At 44.9% G+C, this 19,241-nt stretch overlaps 1 protein-coding gene across 1 annotated transcript in view; it reads left to right on the top strand.

Moving 5' to 3' along the window:
• Window positions 1–18,767, top strand: part of LOC110507400 (calpain-12-like) — a 33,187-nt gene extending 14,420 nt beyond the window's left edge. The window contains exons 5-20 of the mRNA XM_090224299.1: window positions 5,783–5,868; window positions 6,159–6,236; window positions 6,354–6,538; window positions 6,993–7,222; window positions 7,314–7,325; window positions 7,496–7,575; window positions 7,895–8,017; window positions 8,094–8,130; window positions 8,221–8,295; window positions 8,389–8,434; window positions 9,183–9,244; window positions 13,506–13,574; window positions 14,863–14,941; window positions 17,286–17,402; window positions 17,491–17,543; window positions 18,045–18,767. Of these exons, the coding sequence (XP_090080425.1) occupies window positions 5,783–5,868; window positions 6,159–6,236; window positions 6,354–6,538; window positions 6,993–7,222; window positions 7,314–7,325; window positions 7,496–7,575; window positions 7,895–8,017; window positions 8,094–8,130; window positions 8,221–8,295; window positions 8,389–8,434; window positions 9,183–9,244; window positions 13,506–13,574; window positions 14,863–14,941; window positions 17,286–17,402; window positions 17,491–17,543; window positions 18,045–18,071 (1,359 nt within the window). The 3' untranslated portion in view covers window positions 18,072–18,767. The remainder of the gene's footprint in view (window positions 1–5,782; window positions 5,869–6,158; window positions 6,237–6,353; window positions 6,539–6,992; window positions 7,223–7,313; window positions 7,326–7,495; window positions 7,576–7,894; window positions 8,018–8,093; window positions 8,131–8,220; window positions 8,296–8,388; window positions 8,435–9,182; window positions 9,245–13,505; window positions 13,575–14,862; window positions 14,942–17,285; window positions 17,403–17,490; window positions 17,544–18,044) is intronic.
• The last annotated feature ends 474 nt before the right edge of the window (window positions 18,768–19,241 follow it).

Genomic DNA, 19,241 nt, shown 5'->3' on the forward strand with positions numbered 1-19,241 from the left:
TAAATCTCCTCGTGTTCCTGTGGTTTTGACTGGGCTACTGGTTCTATCCTGTGTTGGAGCCCGTTCTGCCACGCACATTGTGTTAAGGCGGCACAGCCTGCCCCGAGACATCCTCCTGTGGGCTTGGGAAAAGCCTTCGGATCTCTCCGCCAATCCCGCAGAGTACCAGAACCTCTGAGAGGTATTCAACAAGGCTCGCGCCACATCCCTTCCGCCGCATCGTCCCGACAATTGCGCCATTGATCTGCTCCGGGGCACCACACCGCCTCAGGGGTGGCTTTATTCTCTGTCTGGCCCAGAGACCAAGGCCATGGAGGACTACATTGAGGACTCTCTAGCTGCAGGGAGCATTCATCCTTCTGAATCCCCTGCCGACGCACGGTTCTTCTTTGTGGAATAAACAGACAAAACCCTGCGTCCGTGTATCGACTACCGGGGCCTCAATGACATCATAGTAAAAAAATCATTACCCTCTAACACTCCTCTCCTCGGCATTCGAGCCTCTAAAAGTACCTGGTTATGCTGTTCAGACTGACCAACGCTCCCGCAGTGTTTCAAGCCCTGGTCAACGTGACATGATAAACCGGTTTGTGTTTGTCTACCTCAACGACATTCTTGTCTTTTCCCTTTCGACTCAAGAGCATGTCCTCCACATCCGACAAGTCTTCCAGCGCCTCCTGGAGAACCATTTGTTTGCCAAAGCAGAGAAATGTGAACTCCATTTCTCCACTATATCCTTTTTGGGATACGTCATCGCTGCAGGGAACCTTCAGATGGATCCTGGCAAGGTGAGAGAGGATGTGGATTGGCCCCAACCCACATCCAGAGTGCAGCTGCAGCGTTTCCTGGGATCTGCACATTTCTACCGCCGCTTCATTTGGGGCTACAGCACCCTGGCTTCCCCCCTCTCTACACTCACCTCTCCCAAGGTTCCGTTCACGTGGTTCCCAGATGCTGACTGGCCGTTTCTGAGTCTTAATTATAGTTTCACCACTGCCCCCATCCTAATCGATCAGGACCTGTCCCGTCAGTTCGTGGTGGAGGTCGACGCTTTGGACGTTGGAGTAGAGGCCGTTCTACCCTGGACAAAAAGTTGTATCCCTGCGCTTTCCTGTCCCATCGCCTTAATTCCGCTGAGAGGAACTATGACATTGGTAGTTGGGAACTTCTTGCAGTCAAGGTGGCCCTTGAGGAGTGGGGGCACTGGCTTAAAGGGGCGGATCACCCATTGTTAGTATGGACCGACCATAAGAATCTAGAATATCTTCGTACCGCCAAATGCCTCAACTCAAGGCAGGCTCGTTGTGCTCTGTTATTTACTCGGTTCTAGCCGGATGGTCGTCCCTGCTTCGGCCCTTACGGTTGTGGATAGGTTTTCCAAAGCCGCACATATAGGTGAACCTCATTGACTACCATACGGGTGTCATCCAAGGTCATAATAAAGATATTACTTATAATGTGTACAAGATTAACCTCCTTGCCATCCAAGTTGGAGTACACCACAGAGTGTAATGTAATTACTAGGTGTTACACTTCATTTTAACTAGCTAAATCCTGTGTATCTTGAGGATAACTTAACTTACTTGTAATGAATGTGTACTTGTGAAGTACATTCCCTATCCTAACAGCCCGTCTGTCATTTGAAAACTTCTGGAAGCGACATCCAAGTGAGAGGATAAACACAGAGTGCATGTAATATCTGCCTAAGTACAATGTAATTACTAGCTGTTACACAGGATTTAGATAGTTCAAATTAAATGTATCTTGAGGGTTACTTACTTGTAATTATTGTGTACCTACATAGTACGTTACCTACATAAAAAGCTACCTATGAGCAATTGCCTATAATTACATAGCACTCATTACCAAGTGAAAACAAACAAAATATGAGCTTCTACTTTAGTTAACTTTATTGCAACGTGTAAAAAATACCTTACATTTCTTACAAAATAATAAGGATTTCTATTGTTGTTTTAATAATTTGATTAATTAAAAATAAAGGTATAGACCTACTCAATAACATAAATTAACAATTTTAATAGTGATGAGTCAAATGTGTATGGTGAGTAGCCGAGTTAGCTCGCTAGCTATTTCAGAGAAAAAAGGATGATATTTTTCATCTTTTTAACATTACAAGTAACAATGGAAATCGACAACGTCTGTGTTACGAATCCCTTTTGGCCCGACAGTCTAGGGGGATGGTAATGAGACCCGTAACATAACTCATGCAAATTATAATTGTGACAAAGCAAAAGTGTGAACGAAATAACCAGGACAACTGAAATCTACCGTCAAACTCAAGGTTTATTAATAAACACACGGTAATGGGGGGAGCAGGAAAAGGGGCTGAGCTGGACCCAAGGAAAGAAACAATAAGTATTCAAAAAAACCTAAGCTAGGCTAGCCTAATTTAACAACAGCTAACTAACTAACCAAAAATACAGTGGGTGGTCCGCCCAGTTCTAACTAGTGTTTTTAACAAAGTCTACCTACGGGTAGTGTATGCCCATGGGCGACTTGTCTTGGTTTCCCCCTTTTCCCACCAGTAATCAAACACAAACGCCATAGCCAAAAACAATACTCACAGGTGATGACAAAGTGATATGGAGGTGCTCAAACAAAAGAGAGGTTAATACACAAAGAGAGAGTGAAACACAGAGACCTACAGACATGGCATTTACAGAGAGATTGAGCTCTAGAGCAAACAACTGATGGGGTTTTTAAACCAAGGGAAAGGAACTGTGATAGGGTAGGAAACAGGAGGAGGTGTGTCTTCTGATTGATGATTGATTGTTGACCGATTGGGGAGTAATGATTTTCACCTGTGAGGGGAGAAGGAGAGCAAACAACACAGGATACACACACACAGGATACCTGTATCCGTAACAGTCTGTCTTCTTCTGTTTGTTTTTTGTAAGCATTTCCCATCCTAGAGTATGAGACCTTGTGGGAATCTGTGGTAGAGAAGAAGAATATATGAAAATGTACCAAAGACACTCTACAAATAGCCATCATTATCATGATTTCTATCATTTAGTGTTAATGCCTATAGCTAGGCTGGGTACCTAGTTGTTGTGTTATCCCGTTAGCTAGCATTATACTAATAATGGTGCTTGCTAAAACTAACAATCTAGCTAGCTAGGGTTGTGTGTTGACACAAGTAGCTAGCTTTTTTAAAATTTATTTTTTGCTAGCTAACGTTATTATGAGAGGTGTGTCTCACGTTATACCCTTGCCTTGGGTACCGTACTATTCACCAGCTTTAGGTAGCTAACATTAGCTGTCAAGGATGGAAAGTATATTCTGTATAGCGTAGTTGGTAGGCCTACCAAACAACGCAGCTAACGTTTGCTAGCTAGCTAGCAGTGTCGGGGAGAAGTTCAACTAGTAGTGTAACTACAGTAGCTTGGTGGTAGTTTAACTAAATTCAAATCTAGGTAGTGTTTTCAGTAGTTCATAAAAATAAGTTATTTTGGGGTTGCCAATATTTGTCCAGTTACACACAAGTGTGTTTTTGCATATTCCAACTCTCCTTGAGACACCCTCAGGGAGAATCGTCACAGCCAGAGTTGCTATTATATAGCGTCCATGAAGCAATTAGGGTTAGGTGTCAACACTCCCCAAGGAGATGTGGGTGTGGAGTCAGGCGCAGGAGAAACAAGTTCCGAATGAAAAGGGCGTTTAATAAACCAGCTCAAAAATCACAGGACACCGGACTACAGCAGTAGCCATGACACCCCACTCAAACACAGTCCAGGGATAAAACACATGTTAAACATGAACTAGAGAAAACGCAACCCAAACTGACAGTCAAATGAAAACAATCCCGCACAAATAACCCAAATTAAATGTCGAGATAAATACCCCCCCCCCCTCCAAATTAACCTAAATGAAACCAGGTGAAACACAAAACAGACATAACCAAAAGAAAAGGAAAAAGGATCGGTGGCAGCTAGTAGACCGGAGACGCCGAGCGCCGCCCGAACAGGCAGAGGAGCCACCTTGGGTGGAAGTCGTGACATTAGGTGGCTCCGGGATTGGAAACAGCAACCTTTCGGTTACTGGCCCAATGCTCTAACCTCAAGGCTACCTGTCATCCCTAAATCAAGAAAATTGGTGTAAAATAGGCAATAATTGTCTTTCTTTTTCAGCTTCAGACCTGCCTAAAAGTGCCCTCATACTACAGAGTTCGTAGTCATGAAAATCCAGGAAAGTCATGGAATTTTAAAAGGGTGTATTTTGGGAAAGTCTTGGAAATTATTATTATTATTTTTTTTTAATGTATAAAATATTTTTGACCCCTTTTTCATGTTGGAGTAGGAGTAGTTACAGTCTTGTCTCATCGCTGCAACTCCTGTACAAACTTGTGAGAGGCGAAGGTCGAGAACCGTTCGTCCTCAGAAACACAATCCAACCAAGCTGCACTGCTTCTTGACACAATGCCCACTTAACCCGGAAGCCAGTCGCACTAATGTGTCGGAGGAAACACCGTACACCTGGCGACTGTGTCAGCGTGCACTGCGCCCGGCCCGCCACAGGAGTCGCTAGTGCGCGATGGGACAAGGACATTCCTGCCTGCCAAACCCTCCCATAACCAAGACAACGCTGGGCCAATTGTACGCCGCTCCATGGGTCTCCCAGTCTAGGCCGGCTGCGACAGAGCCTGGACTCGAACCCAGAATCTCTAGTGGCGCAGCTAGCACTGCGATGCAGTGCCTTAGACCACTGCGCATCTCGGTTGGCCCTATGGGAAATTAATTTCAGCCAAGATTGGATTGGCATTTTAGTGCGTCTGTGTTTGCGCGTCATCATGTGTGCGAGACGAGTAGATCTTTGCTCAAGGAGAGCGAGACAGTCAAACATTGCAGGCTTACCACTTGTGTCATCGGCAAACTTGATGATGCTGTTGGAGTCGTGTTTGGCCATGCAGTCATGAGTAAACAGGGAGTACAGGCGGGGACTGAGCACGCTCCCCTGAGGGACCCCCGTGTTGAGGATCAGCGTGGACACCTGATATGTTGTTCCCTATCCTTACCACCTGGGGGCGGCCCGTCAGGAAGTCCAGGATCCAGTTGCAGAGGGAGGCGTTTAGTCCCAGGGTCCTTAGCTTAGTGATGAGCTTTGAGGGCACAATGGTGTTGAACGCTGAGCTGTAGTCAATGAAAAGCATTCTCACATAGGTGTCCTTTTGTCCAGGTGGGAAAGGGCAGTGTTGAGTGCAATAGAGATTGCATCATCTGTGGATCTGTTGAGGTGGAATGCAAATTGGAGTGAAGGGAAATCTTAATGCTACAGCATACAATGACATTCTAGACTATTCTGCGCTTCCAACTTTGTGGCAACAGTTTGGGGAAGGCCCTTTCCAGTTTCAGCATGACAATGCCCCCGTGCACAAACCGAGGTCCATACATAAATGGTTTGTCGAGATTGGTGTGGAAGAACATGACTGGCTTGCACAGAGTCCTGACCTCAACGCCATCAAACACCTTTGGGATGAATTGGAACGCCGAACTGCGGGAGGGGCAGCAAATGGGGGAAATGGAGGACCAACTCCATATTAATGCCCATGATTTTGGAATGAGATGTAAGATGAGCAGTCATGTAGTGTAGGAACAAACTTTCTCTGTAATTACAGACTGCAATTACCACCAGTTACATCCTGTACTAGCAACATGTAACTATGAATAATCACAATGAATTACAATACTTCTTATAGTGTTATTACACTGCAATAAGGTCCCCTTCAAATGAAGTGTTACCATTGTGTGTGTGTGTGGTTCAGGTGAAGAAGCCGGATGGTGAGGCCTTGTTGCTGAGGCTGAGGAATCCCTGGGGCTTTGTGGAGTACTCTGGACCCTGGAGTGACAAGTAAGGAAGAGTATGTGTGCGCGTGCGAGGTACGTGCGTGCACATGTTTCATTTTGTCGTTACACAGGCTGGGGCTACACCCAGCCTGGTCAATAGAAATAGACTTTGATGTTGGAACGTTTCAAAGGGTCCATAAAACGTCACTGTATGCCTTCCTTGGCACTCGCAAACAATGTTTTTTTAAACGATTGAACTCGTGATGCTCAGACCATTGCGCCACCGCAGTTCACAGTGCTCTAGCAAGCTGTGAGAATAATTGATGGTTAATAGCGAGTTCTTTTTTTTATTAGGAGTAAAGACTGGGACGATGTGGATGCTGCTGAAAAGAAAAGGATTGAGCTGAAAAAGAGTGAGGATGGAGAATTCTGGTAGGTTCTGGCATTACAAACACACGTAGACACAAACATACCTACAAAAATAACACACACACACACACACATACACACACACACACTCTGACAGTCTGTATCCTCTCTGTGTGTCAGGATGAATGTGGAGGACTTCAACAGGCTGTTTGACACAGTGGAGCTGTGTAGCGTGAACCCTGAACCCATAGTGGACGAGGACACACCCGACTCCCCTGCCGCCCCCACCTCTGCATGGACACTCAGCTCCCACAAAGGCTCCTGGGTATCGGGCTCCACCGCAGGGGGCAGTCGTAGTTACCGTCGTGAGTGTGTTTCAAGTTTCACGAGTGATATGTACGGGATACACATGGTATACATTGTCCAATGAAATGCTTACTTGCAGGTAAGGAGGAATGGGGGGGGGGGGAGTGGATAAACTGAACAGTATAATAAGAGTCTGGTAGCAGCAGTTGTGATTTGTGTGTAGCATGAATGTGTGTTTTGTGTGTGTGGGTGAGTGCATGTGTGCTAAGGTTCGGGAGAATCAGAGCAGGTAGTCAGTCCAGTTCAAGTGTTGATGGCTTGTAGATAGAAACGGTCTCTGAGCCTGTTGGTATCAGACCTCGTGCTCCGATACCGTCTGCCAGGGAGAACAGATCCCTGGGAGAACAGGGAGAACAGCTCGTTCCAATGGCATTTACTCCTTTCCTTTTCATCAAACCTTTCTCTACCCCCGTTATCTAACTATCCCTCTGTCTCTCTCTCTCTCTCTCGTAGGATCCTTCTGGAAGAATCCCCAGTTCCAGCTTGTCCTTGCCGAGCAGGACAAGGAAGAAGAAGATGATGATGAAGATGAGGATGAAGAGATGACCCCGGAGGAGAAGATGGTGGCAGAGAAGCAGAAGAAGAAAGCAAAGCAGTGCACCGTGCTGGTGGAACTACTGCAGAAAGACCGGAGAAAGAGGAATAAAATTAACTTTCTCCACATCGCCTTCCACATCTACAGGGTGAGAGAGAGAATGTGTTGTCAATTGTATGTGCTGTGAATGTGAACGTTCTACATTTTCAGTTAATCTGATGTCTTTCCTGTATCTGCAGGTTCCTCCAGAGGTGAGTATTTTGTAGTAAAGTATTTGAAAAACACAACTATTTACTTTAGTTAGACTCCACTTTTAAATCGACCAACTATGGTCGCTGCTCCCTCTCTCTCCACCATCTCCTTTACTCCATATTTTCTATCTCTGCCTTTTTCTCTCTCCTCTACCCTCCCACTCTCGTAGCTCCAGGGCCTGTGTTTGGACCAGAGTTTCTTCCCTAACCAGCACCCTGTGGGGCGCTCTGGGAAGTACCAGCCCCTCAGGTACTTCAGTAGCCAGTCTTTACTGCAAATATGTCACATTTTTATGAAAACAGTCAATACACTTTACACAATACACAATTATTAGATTTTCTTTGGAGCCTTTATTTTGGCAGAGGAGTCCCATTGAGACCAATGTCTCCCTTTCAAGAGAGCCCTGCATAACAAGACCAAGCAATTACACAGATACTACAATCAAGGCAGGAGTATAGGAAACACACAAAGAAAAATAAAAAAAACACAAACATTAAAGGACCTCCATATATACTTTCATTCATTTTTTTACTCCCATAGAGGTTGTCTTCTTCTTTTGTCACCCTAGAGCTGTGTGGAGGAAGGTGAGGCTGGACCCGGGAAACTACGTGATCCTGGCCTCCACCTACAGGCCCAACGTGCCTGCGGAATTCTTCCTCCGCGTCTACTCCAAGACTGGCAACAATCTGGGGTACGGAGAGGGGGGGGGGGTGATGATGATGAAGATAATTAGTAACAGACTGATGGTGCTCCTCCTTGTATTCCAGGACCCAAGACTTCACCTGCTCCACTGGCTTCCTCATGGTGAGTTAAACCTTACTGAAGTCTACTTCTACTGCAGTCCTGCTCTCCAGTTCACCAAGCCAACTGTCTGTGCGTGTGTGTCCTTCACAGGTCATGTCAATGCCACCAGTCTTGCCAGAGGATCGCAAGAGAGTACAGAAGACCTTTGATGAGGTGGCGGGGCCGGTAGGAATTCTCTCATCTCTAAATATAACTCAATCATAGAAGATAAATGTCTCCCTTAGACAGTCTTTACCTCCTGTTCTCTCTCCCTGGCAGGATGACAAGCTGAATGCTAAGGAGTTCATGAAGCTGGTTAACTCAGGTTAGATCATTAATGAACCCATAAGAGTCTAAGCCCTGTCTAATCCGGGGGGGGGGGGTTTAAGACCCCTTGAAGTATCCCAAAAATATATTCAAAATGAAAAAATATAGATATTTTTTTGGCCTACTGCTATTGTTCAATACAAACACGTTGAATAACAGATTCACGACATGAAACAACAGCTAAACGATGAATCTTGTGTGGCCTGTGGGCGTCCTAGAGCACAACAACCGCCATGTATGTATGTGTTCGTGAGAGTCATATTATTGGGCAGCCCAAACTGTTTGGACGCTATAGACAGACGTTGTCAGATTGGCTCAGATGATGAGGAAGGGCGACGTAGGCGAATGTGGTGGATTAAGACGCATCCAATGCAAAAACATTTATCTCTAGCTTAAACTGACAGATTTCTATGGGGATTTGTTATTATTATGCTAATTAGATTTCCGTTGACATCAACCTTAGGGGGTTTAATGAACTCGGGTTGTCATTACAAGGTGATATGTTAATTTAGTCAAACCATGTTGCAGAACTCTTTAAACTGCTGCAATGAAGGCTACCACTATTGCATGTTGCTGGGGAATATTCGTACACAGCAGTACCAGTAAAAGCCAGTAGGTGGGAGCAGAGTAGTAAGAGACACATTTTTTTGGGGAAACAGATTACTTTTCTAGGCAAAACCTCATAGCTAGTATACCATTACAATCCTCTGCCTTGTTCACCCCTCCCCTCTCTCCCTCTCTCTCAGTTCTGGAGAAAGACTACCAGCTGCCACTGGAGACATGCAGACAGCTCATCTTTGGAGAGGAAGTATCCTTTTATTTGGCCAGTTGTCACAGCGTTTCCCCTTACATCTCACTGGCTTTGTTTTTCTTGCTAGGACCCGTATCCACAAAGCATATTCAGAGTAGATCTGCTGATCTAGGATCCGTCCATATAATCTTATTGATTATGATCTAAAAGGCTAATCTGATCCTAGATCAGCGAGGTTGGATGTTAGCTCATTAGAATATTGGCCACATCGAATGGGTGTCACCTCTGTTATGTATAGCTTACAGTGCCTTGCAAAAGTATTCATCCCCTTGGAGTTTTTCCTATTTTGTTGCATTACAACCTGTAATTTAAATATATTTTTATTTGGATTTCATGTAATGGACATACACAAAATAGTCCAAATTGGTGAAGTAAAATTTAAAAAATAACTTAAAATGAAATACGGAAAAGTGGTCCGTGCGTATGTATTCACCCCCTTTGCTATGAAGCCCCTAAATAAGATCTGGTGTAACCAATTACCTTCAGAAGTCACATAATTAGTTAAATAAAGTCCACCTGTGTGCAATCTAAGTGTCACATGGTCTGTCAGATGATCTCAGTATATATACGCCTGATCTGAAAGGCCCCAGAGTCTGCAACACCACCAAGCAAGCGGCACCATGAAGCGGCACCTCTCCAAACAGGTTAAGGACAAAGTTGTGGAGAAGTACAGATCAGGGTTGGGTTATAAACGTTGAACATCCCACAGAACACCATTAAATCCATTATTAAAAAATGGAAAGAATATGGCACCACAATAAACCTGCCAAGATAGGGCCGTCCACCAAAACTCAGGGAGCAGGCAAGGAGGGCATTAATCAGAGAGGCAACAAAAGAGACCAAAGATAACCCTGAAGGAGCTGCAAAGCTCCACAGCGGAGATCGGAGTATCTGTCCATAGGACCACTTTAAGCCGTACACTCCACAGAGCTGGGTTTTACAGAAGAGCGTCCAGAAAAAAAGCCATTGCTTAAAGAAAAAATTGTGTTTGCCAAAAGGCATGTGGGAGACTCCCCAAACATATGGAAGAAGGTACTCACTCTGGTCAGATGAGACAGAAATGTAGCTTTTTGGCCATCAAGGAAAACGCTATGTCTGGCGCAAACTCAACACCTCTCATCACCCCGATCCCACCATGGTGGTGGCAGCATCATGCTGTGGGGATGTTTTTCATCGGCAGGGATGAGGAAACTGGTCAGAATTAAAGGAATGATGGATGGTGCTAAGTACAGGGAAATTCTTGAGGGAAACCTGTTTGTCTTCCAGAGATTTGAGACTGGGATGGAGGTTCACCTTCCAGCAGGACAATGACCCTAAGCATACTGCTAAAGCAACACTTGAGTAGTTTAAGGGGAAACATTTAAATATCTTAGAATGGTCTAGTCAAAGCCCAGGCCTCAATTCAATTGAGAATCTGTGGTATGACTTAAAGATTGCTGTACACCAGCAGAACCCATCCAACTTGAAGGAGATGGAGCAGTTTTGCCTTGCAGAATGGGCAAAAATCCCAGTGGCCAGCTGTGCCAAGCGTACCCCAAGAGACTTGCAGCTGCAAAAGGTGGCTCTACAAAGTATTGACTTTTGGGGGGGTGAATAGTTCTGCACGCTCAAGTTCAGTTTTTTTTTCTTGTTTCTTGTTTGTTCCACAATAAAAACTATTTTGCATCTTCAAAGTGGTAGGCATATTGTGTAAATCAAATGATACAAACTCTCCAAAAATCCATTTTAATTCCAGGTTGTAAGGCAACAAAATAGGAAAAATGCCAAGGGGGGTGAATACTTTCGCAAGCCACTGTAGCTGTAGAAGAACGCACATCTGTACAGTTTCACATTGTACATCACTCTGACGTTTAATGACATGTGCTTTGAGTTTGAGAAAGACTGTGATGAAGGGGTTCCTCTTGCTGTTTGCAGCACGGAAGGTTGTTTGGGAATCTTTGAGCTTACTCCGAGTGAGGTTGTTGCAAGTCAACACCTTAAACACAAAAACAAATTTGCTGGAGCACGTTAGCAGTTATTGATACAGATTGCACCTCGCCTGTGAGTTTGCCAGTGAGAATTGGGAGAAGGCGCAAATGAAAATGAAAGTTTGGTGTGATAGAAAGGCCCTAAACTGCACTTTCAGTGTGGGTGACTAAGTTCTGGTTTTGTTTCCTATTCTGGGGTCAACGTGCAAGCTTGCTTTTCAGGCCATAACTCCATAGTAAAAAAGAAAATGGCAATCTGGATTACTACATTGCCACACTGGAGCGCAGGAAGAAACCCTGGCTGGGTCATGTCAACATATTAAAAACATACTACACCCGTTACCATCCGGCGTGAGAAGTCGGTGGAAACCGGTAGTGATGTTCTTCTACCTGTTGCCACTGCTGGCTGTCACTGTTGACTATAGTCCTCCTCAAGAGCATGAGGAAAGCCCAATATACCCTGTGCCCGTGGGATGGCTGAGTAACTCAGATTCTAGATAACCTTGATGTCTTTTTGGCACACTTGTCTCTGGAGGAAAGAGTCAACATTGTTGCACTGCTTTTAGAATATCAGGGTTTATTCTCAGGTGTGCCAGAGCATGACACTGACATTGGGGACTCTGCCCCAATCAAACAACATGCCTATCGAGTAAATCCTGAAAAGAGGAAGAAACTCCACAGTGAGTCGGATTTTATGTTTGAACACGGCATTGCAGATGGGTCTCTGCGGTTTTGTTTCCGACAACTAAGTCGGACTCCTCCCCTTTGCCCCGAGTCGACGATTGTGTGGACCGTGTTGGCGCTGCTAAGTACGTTAGCAAGTTCAATCTGCTGGAGGGATATTGGCAGGTCCCCCTAAACTGAGCACACCAAAAGAGCTGTCTGCTTTTATCACAGCTGATGGTTTGTATTCCCGTTTGGGTTACAAAATGCTGGAGCCACGTTTCAAAGGCTCATGCACATTGTGCTACGTGGTCTGGAGAATGAGCACCCTTTTTCAAAGCAATTGGCCTCACATCAAAAACAGTACTTGACTAATTGAAAAAAGACGCTCGCTTGGGGAAGCTGGTCTTCAGCACTTCAAGGTTTATGTATCGGTCTCTACACCTCTGGTGGTCTATACCGATTGTAACCCTGTCGTTTTGTTGCAAAAGACGAGCTCCGTGAATCATCGACTCCTTCGCCGGAGTCTCATATTGCAGGAGTTTCCTGTTGAAATCAGACAACTTGGTTGCTGATTGCCTTTCAAGGGTAGGCAGTCCATACGTTTTATATTTAGCCAGTGTGTAGCCCTTGCCAACATTTTATTTGACTCCACATTTTGCTGTTTTGGAGATTTATTTTGGTAGAGCTCATTCCAAGGGGATGAGAGTAATAGAAATGCATGTGATTTTACCTCTGTTTCTCAAAATAATATATATATATATATATATATATATATATATATATTTATTGGTCTTGTATTGATAGCCAGTAGGAAACATGTTTATATTGGAGAAGGTGACTTGTTTAAGTAGAGACGCATTGTGAGCAAACTTGTCCAACAAAAATATAGGATATATTTGTTGTCTTAAGGGGGAAGTTGTTACAGGCTTTGGTTTTCCCATGTATGTTTCGAGGTTGGACGTTAGCACAATGGCCGCACCTAATGGTGTCACCTCATTAATCAGTATGTTTTACACCTGTGCTGGCTTGTCATCTTGTTAACCAGGTGTTTCACCTGTACTGGCACAAGTGATATTTAAGAGCTGCTGGCCCAGTACTGCACTTGGCTTGAGAGATGTGGAGGGTTAACACCTTTTAGTTGGCACTCCCTATTTTTTTTCTCTCCAAATAAACATATCCTTATTCGGATCTTCCCTGTTTTCGTTTTGCTCCACTTTTTGGTTTGCTTCCGGCCTAAGTTTGGTGTGGGGTTTTATTTTGTTTGCCTCTTCATGGGCAAATTTAGCGGGCCCGCTCATGGTGAGTGTCTTTTACGTCCCAGTTGTTGCTCGTCAACTTTCAGTGGACACCTCCATGAGTGTCTTTTACGTCCCAGTTGTTGCTCGTCAACTTTCAGTGGACACCTCCATGAGTGTCTTTCAGAACCCCTCCTAAAACCCCACCTGTCTCGTTTGGATCGTCAGTGACTTTTGTTAGTTCCCTCTTCTGTTTGAGCGACAGTTTTCTTTTTTTCTGGGGCACGGAACAACCGGCACTCATACTCTGATATGCTTTGTGGATACGGGCCCTGGTACTTTTGAGCGCCTCTGTCTGTGTCTGAGAGCGATCCCTAACCCACCTGTCAGACTGGGGGGCGTAGCAGTCTGACCCGAGAGCAGACAGAGCCTGTGCTGACCTCTCTTCGCAGTCTGCAGGTACGACTGCATTGCTTGCCGTTTAGGGTTTTAGTGCTGGGTTTTCTGTTAAGCACTTTGTGATATCTGCTGATGTTAAAAGGGCTTTATGAATAAATGTGATTGATTGACTGCTTAAGGGACAAGCCCCAAGGTGTGAAGCAACAAGTCAATCCTCGTTACCATGGTGGTATTAAATATTAGCAATTCCGAGTTTCAAAGAGCACCAAAAACTACACTAAACATGAGCCTTAGCATTTCTGCCACCACAAAAACAGACCCTGGGTCAGTTCTAACGCGATCTAACAACCACGGAACTACCGCGAGAGTTTGGAGTTATGTTTTGAAGCCAGAGGATGAGTCTTGAGTTGTATATTTCACTGTTTTACACATTTTGTACATTTTTTGTTAGTAAAACGGACAATGTTTATTTTTTAAATTAATATAACTGATGTTGCGTGTATTGTTGCTTGTATGTGTGTGCTTACTGTGACTGTCACCCTGATATTGGCTACACGAGACGTGGGAAAACGTCTTCGCCTAGTAAAATGCATCAGTTAGACTCCGGCGTGAGGAGTACAGTCTGGGACAAAACACTGGACCACTTAACTAGCTAACAGAAATTAGAAACGCAACACCTCGGCCAATCCCAAATCGACCCGACGCACTTGTGGAGATCTGAGAGGATTTGATTGATATGAGCAATAAGGTGAGTCTTCCTCATAGCCTATCGAAGGGCAAGGTGGTGCCAATACCATATTGATTGCGTCGGTCAAACCTTCTCAGACAAGATATTAGTGACAACTCTTAACGCTGGAAATACATGTCCTCAAAGATGGAAGGCGGGTGGGAGGTGGCGAGATCGGGTGTGTCATGGGTGTGTCGGATCCAGAACAATAACAACAGAGGGGCGTGGCCTGTTGGAGCCCTATAAGGCCAGAGGGGTTGTGGTATATTGGCGTTCTTAGGCACAACGTGAAGCAGAATGCCTGGATACAGCTGTCGTATATTGGCAATATACCACAAACCCCTGAGGCGCCTTATTGCTATTATAAACGGGTTACCAACTTAAATAGACCAGGAAACAATTTTTCTGTCTGATATGCACACTAGTGATGCGCAGATCAACTCATATCCCACTGGCGGGTTTATTGTCATGAAATATTGCGTGGATGAAGGAAGGGTGGGCGAGTTTAATAAAGAGGAAAGGAATTCATAAGAAAAGGGAACTGTACAGCGCATTTTCTGTATTTGCAGGTTAGCTACTCAACAGCTACTCAACCATCCTTCATTGACCTCTCTCTTTCAGTCCATCTTCTTCAAGTTTGATCAGAACTCTTCAGGGACTATGAGCCCCTTTGAGCTTAGTCTGGCCCTCCAGGCTGCTGGTGCGTACACACACACAATCTCTTTCTCTGTCTCTGCCTCTTATCCTCACACTTATCACTCAATCTCTAACTCAGAGTTTACTCCGGGATTTTGGTGGGGGGGGTGGTGAGAGATGTTTGTGTTTTTGAACATCTGTAACGGCCATTTCCTGCAATCTAAAGCGGAACAATACCCTATGGGTGCGATGCCTGTCCTTAAACGATAACAAATAAAGTTGTATATAGTGGCGTAGCAAGTCCGCAGCGCCACTCATATTCTCTGGGGAGAGAACCCTGCCATTCCCTCACTACCTCACTTTCATATCCTCGTTTACATTTCACACTCCACCCCTGCTGAACAAAAAACAGCATAGACCAGCATATGCTGCTGGGTTTGCTAGTGACCAGCCTTCGTTGTGTTTTGGACATTTTGATGCTGGTATGCTAGTGACCAGTTTATGCTGATGATACTGGTATTGTCACACCGGCTCCCTCCCTCCGGCGACGTCGGTCTACTAACCACCGGTCCTGGCAACCATCACTGCGCACACCTGCTCCCTGTCATTAAGAACACCTGACCTTCATTACCACCCATATTACTCTCCCTTCATACAGCCCTCAGTAAGCCTCGGTCACCAAGCAGCAGTTCTCACACGTTCGGCACGCTTCTCGCTGTTTTGTATTCTTTCATTATTAAACTCACCTTCTGCACCTGCTTCCTGACTCCCTGCGTGTACATTACAGAATGCTGCCTTATTACTGAGGGCTATCTGAAGGGACCGGTGACGTTGAGCGTTGGAGGGAGCAGGCGTACCAGCATCACAGTGCTTAATCATTTAAGACAATACATTACAGATATCATGCATTGAGGGCGTAGTTTTTCCCATAACGAATTGCAAAAATCGCTGAAGTTGGAGACTTATCTCCCTCACCAACTTCAAACATCTGCTATCTGAGCAGTTAACCGATCGCTGCAGCTGTACATAGTCTATCGGTAAATAGCCCACCCATTTTTACCTACCTCATCCCCATACTGTTTTTATTTATTTACTTTTCTGCTCTTTTGCACACCAATATCTCTACCTGTACATGACCATCTGATCATTTATCACTCCAGTGTTATTAACCTGCAAAATTTGTATTATTCGCCTACCTCCTCATGCCTTTTGCACACAATGTATATAGACTCCCCTTTTTTTTCTACTGTGTTATTGACTTGTTAATTGTTTACTTACTCCATGTAACTTTGTGTTGTCTGTTCACACTGCTATGCTTTATCTTGGCCAGGTCGCAGTTGTAAATGAGAACTTGTTCTCAACTAGCCTACCTGGTTAAATAAAGGTGAAAAAATAAATAAAATAAAAAATAAAAAATAACAGTGGCTTCACCCACAATCTGCATTCAGAATGACTGCCAGGGTTAGAAAGATGAATAAATGAGACGACCAAACCATCTAAACTGGAACAACGAACAGATTGGATTGGTTTGACCAATCACATCAGATCTTTTCACATCAGATTTTTTTCAGAGCTGATCTGATTGGTCAAAAGTTAAGTAAAAAAAAAAAAAAAACACAGCTTCATGTTTGAGCCAAATAAAGGCTGGTCCGTACCGGACCAAATCTGAACCAAACATAGGCATCTATGATTGGTTCAGATTTGGTCTGGACCGGACCAAAAATCTACGTCTAAAACCAGTCAATGTCGGTCCGTGCTTAGTGGGATGCTGGTCAGACCAGCTAGATCAGGGGTGTTCAACTCTTACCCTATGAGGTCTGGAGCCTGCTGTTTTTTGTTCTTCCTGATAATTGCACCTATCTGGTGTCCCGGGTCTAAATCCGTCTCTGATTAGAGGGGAACAATGAAAAGACACAGTGGAACTGGCTTCAAGGTCCAGGATTGAGTTTGAGGGAGCTAGACCATGCTGGACAGGCATAGACCAGCATGGTGGGATCAGCATGACCAGCTAGAACCAGAGATGGGCAACTCCAGTCTGAGGAGGCTGGAGTGGTGTAACACTTGTTCCCCCATTCCTAGCAAAAACAGCTGAATAAAGAAATTGCATTCTAAACTGATTAGTGATTAGTTGATTATAGGAGTCAGGTGTGTTCGCTGGAGCAAAAGTGTGACACCAATCAGGCCCAGAGGACTGGAGTTGCCCATCCCTAAGTCAGACCATGCTGGTCAGACCAGAATGACCAGCATCAGAACAGCACGGACCAGCTTGAAATGCATGCTGGTTTATGCTGTTTATTTTTCAGCAGGGACTCCACTCTTGAATGGATAATAACACATTTCTCTCTCCTTCCCTCTCATCCCTGCCTCATCATTCTCTCCTCCCCTCTCCTCTTCCTCCTTCCTGCTAGGTGTGCAGTGTAATGGCCAGGTCATACAGCTGCTGTGGGAGAGGTTTGGCTCTGGGGAGCTGCACCTGCCTTTCCACGGCTTTGTGACCTGTGTCTCCAGGCTGCGCAAGCTATTCGGTATTTGAACACACACACACAAACACTTAGGTGTGTTATATTTTGTTGCAGGTTATGATATTGTGTTGTTTGTGTCCCTTCTCCCCAGCCTTGTTTAAATCAGAGAGCAACCCAGAGATCAAAGGCGTAGAAATCAATGCCGTGAGTCCTCCTTGACCGTAAAATCAACCAAAACCCTGGCCCGAGCCCTGTCCACATCCTGGTTCAACCCTAACCCTAGCCTAAACCACAACCCTAACCCTAAACCTAGCTTCGTGTCCACATCCTGGTTCAACCCTAACCTAAACCACAACCCTAACCCTAAACCTAGCTTCATGTCCACATCCTGGTTCAACCCTAACCCAAACCACAACCCTAAACCTAGCTTCATGTCCACATCCTGGTTCAACCATAACCCTAGCCTAAACCACAACCCTAACCCTAAACCTAGCTTCATGTCCACATCCTGGTTCAACCCTAACCCTAGCCATAACCCTATATCTCGACGGTAACCATGAACCATAACCTGACCCTAACCTGTCCTGTGCCAGACCATACCCTCAAGCCTAACTTATACAGTACCTTGACCCTGACCCCACCTTTAATACAGACTATACCCTTACTAATGCCCTCTAACCCTGAATAGTTGCTGTTCTTTTACAGTGGCTGCTCCGACTCCTGACCGTGTGAGCGTGCTCTGTAAAGGAGGTTTCTGCGTGGGCACTGCAGGGTCATTCTGTCTGACCAGGACCATATGATAACATCATGCCTCCGCCGGCGCCCTCGTCCACACACACACAGGCGCGCACGCACACACACACACACACACACACACACAAACATCCCCTGGCCTTTGTCAGCATACGATACCCCGCTGCTATAGGAACTGTCACATTAGCAGTGTCGGAATAACAGCCTCAAAGCAGTATGCGATGACGATGTCACACAGCACATTATATTCTACTATAATGTACAGCGCTGTCACTCTGCCATATTGTGTTATAGTGCTTTACATGTATTTACATGGAGTTACACCCACCCCCCCTCCAACCTGGCACCTACTAACATACCCCGTTCAAAGGCACTTCAATATTTTGTCTTGCCCATTCAACCTCTGAATGGCACATATTACACAATCCATGTATCAGTCTCAAGGCTTAAAGATCCTTCTTTAACCTGTCTCCTCCAACTCATCTACACTCAGTGTATATCAGCTATTTCAGCTAAATATTTCCAATATTCCTGTTATATATTTTCAGTATTACAGCCAAGTATTCATGTTCCCTCTCTCAAAATTGGACTTTTAAATAGTGAAAATGTACTTAAACTGTTGAAAATTATAATAAAATGTATCCCAAAATAAAAATCTGCTTCGATAATGTAAAATGATTTCTGTGTTTTATAAATACAGCCCAGCCTCACATACACGGTGAGTACGGCCTGCCCTGGTGAGGGAGTGAAGGTGATGTCTCAGCCGCGCTGCACGCACCGTCTCTATACTTATCATACTGACGCCACGTACAGCATCAACACGCACTCGCCGCCTCCTCCGCTATGTTCCCTCCCTCCTTTGCTCCCTTCCTCCTTTGCGCCCTCCCTCGCGCTCTCTCTAGTAACTCCGTCTCACAATCTGCCTCCTCCCTCTGTTACCCTGTGTGCTCTCAAAGTCACAAAAACACACACAAGCATGTATGCTCTTGTCTTTTCTCCTGATGCTCCAAAAATAGAAGCTTTGCTCAGACACAGCTTCCTGTTCATCTTTAGGTGACTACACACAGGTTGCCCATGGCAACCTTAGGACAGAAAGGGGGTATAGTCGACAGATCATACATACATACATACATACATAGATAGATAGAT

The sequence above is a fragment of the Oncorhynchus mykiss genome, chromosome 27, assembly GCF_057628025.1.
Source record: "Oncorhynchus mykiss isolate SJ-2025 chromosome 27, ASM5762802v1, whole genome shotgun sequence".
Classification (NCBI taxonomy): Eukaryota; Metazoa; Chordata; class Actinopteri; order Salmoniformes; family Salmonidae; genus Oncorhynchus; species Oncorhynchus mykiss.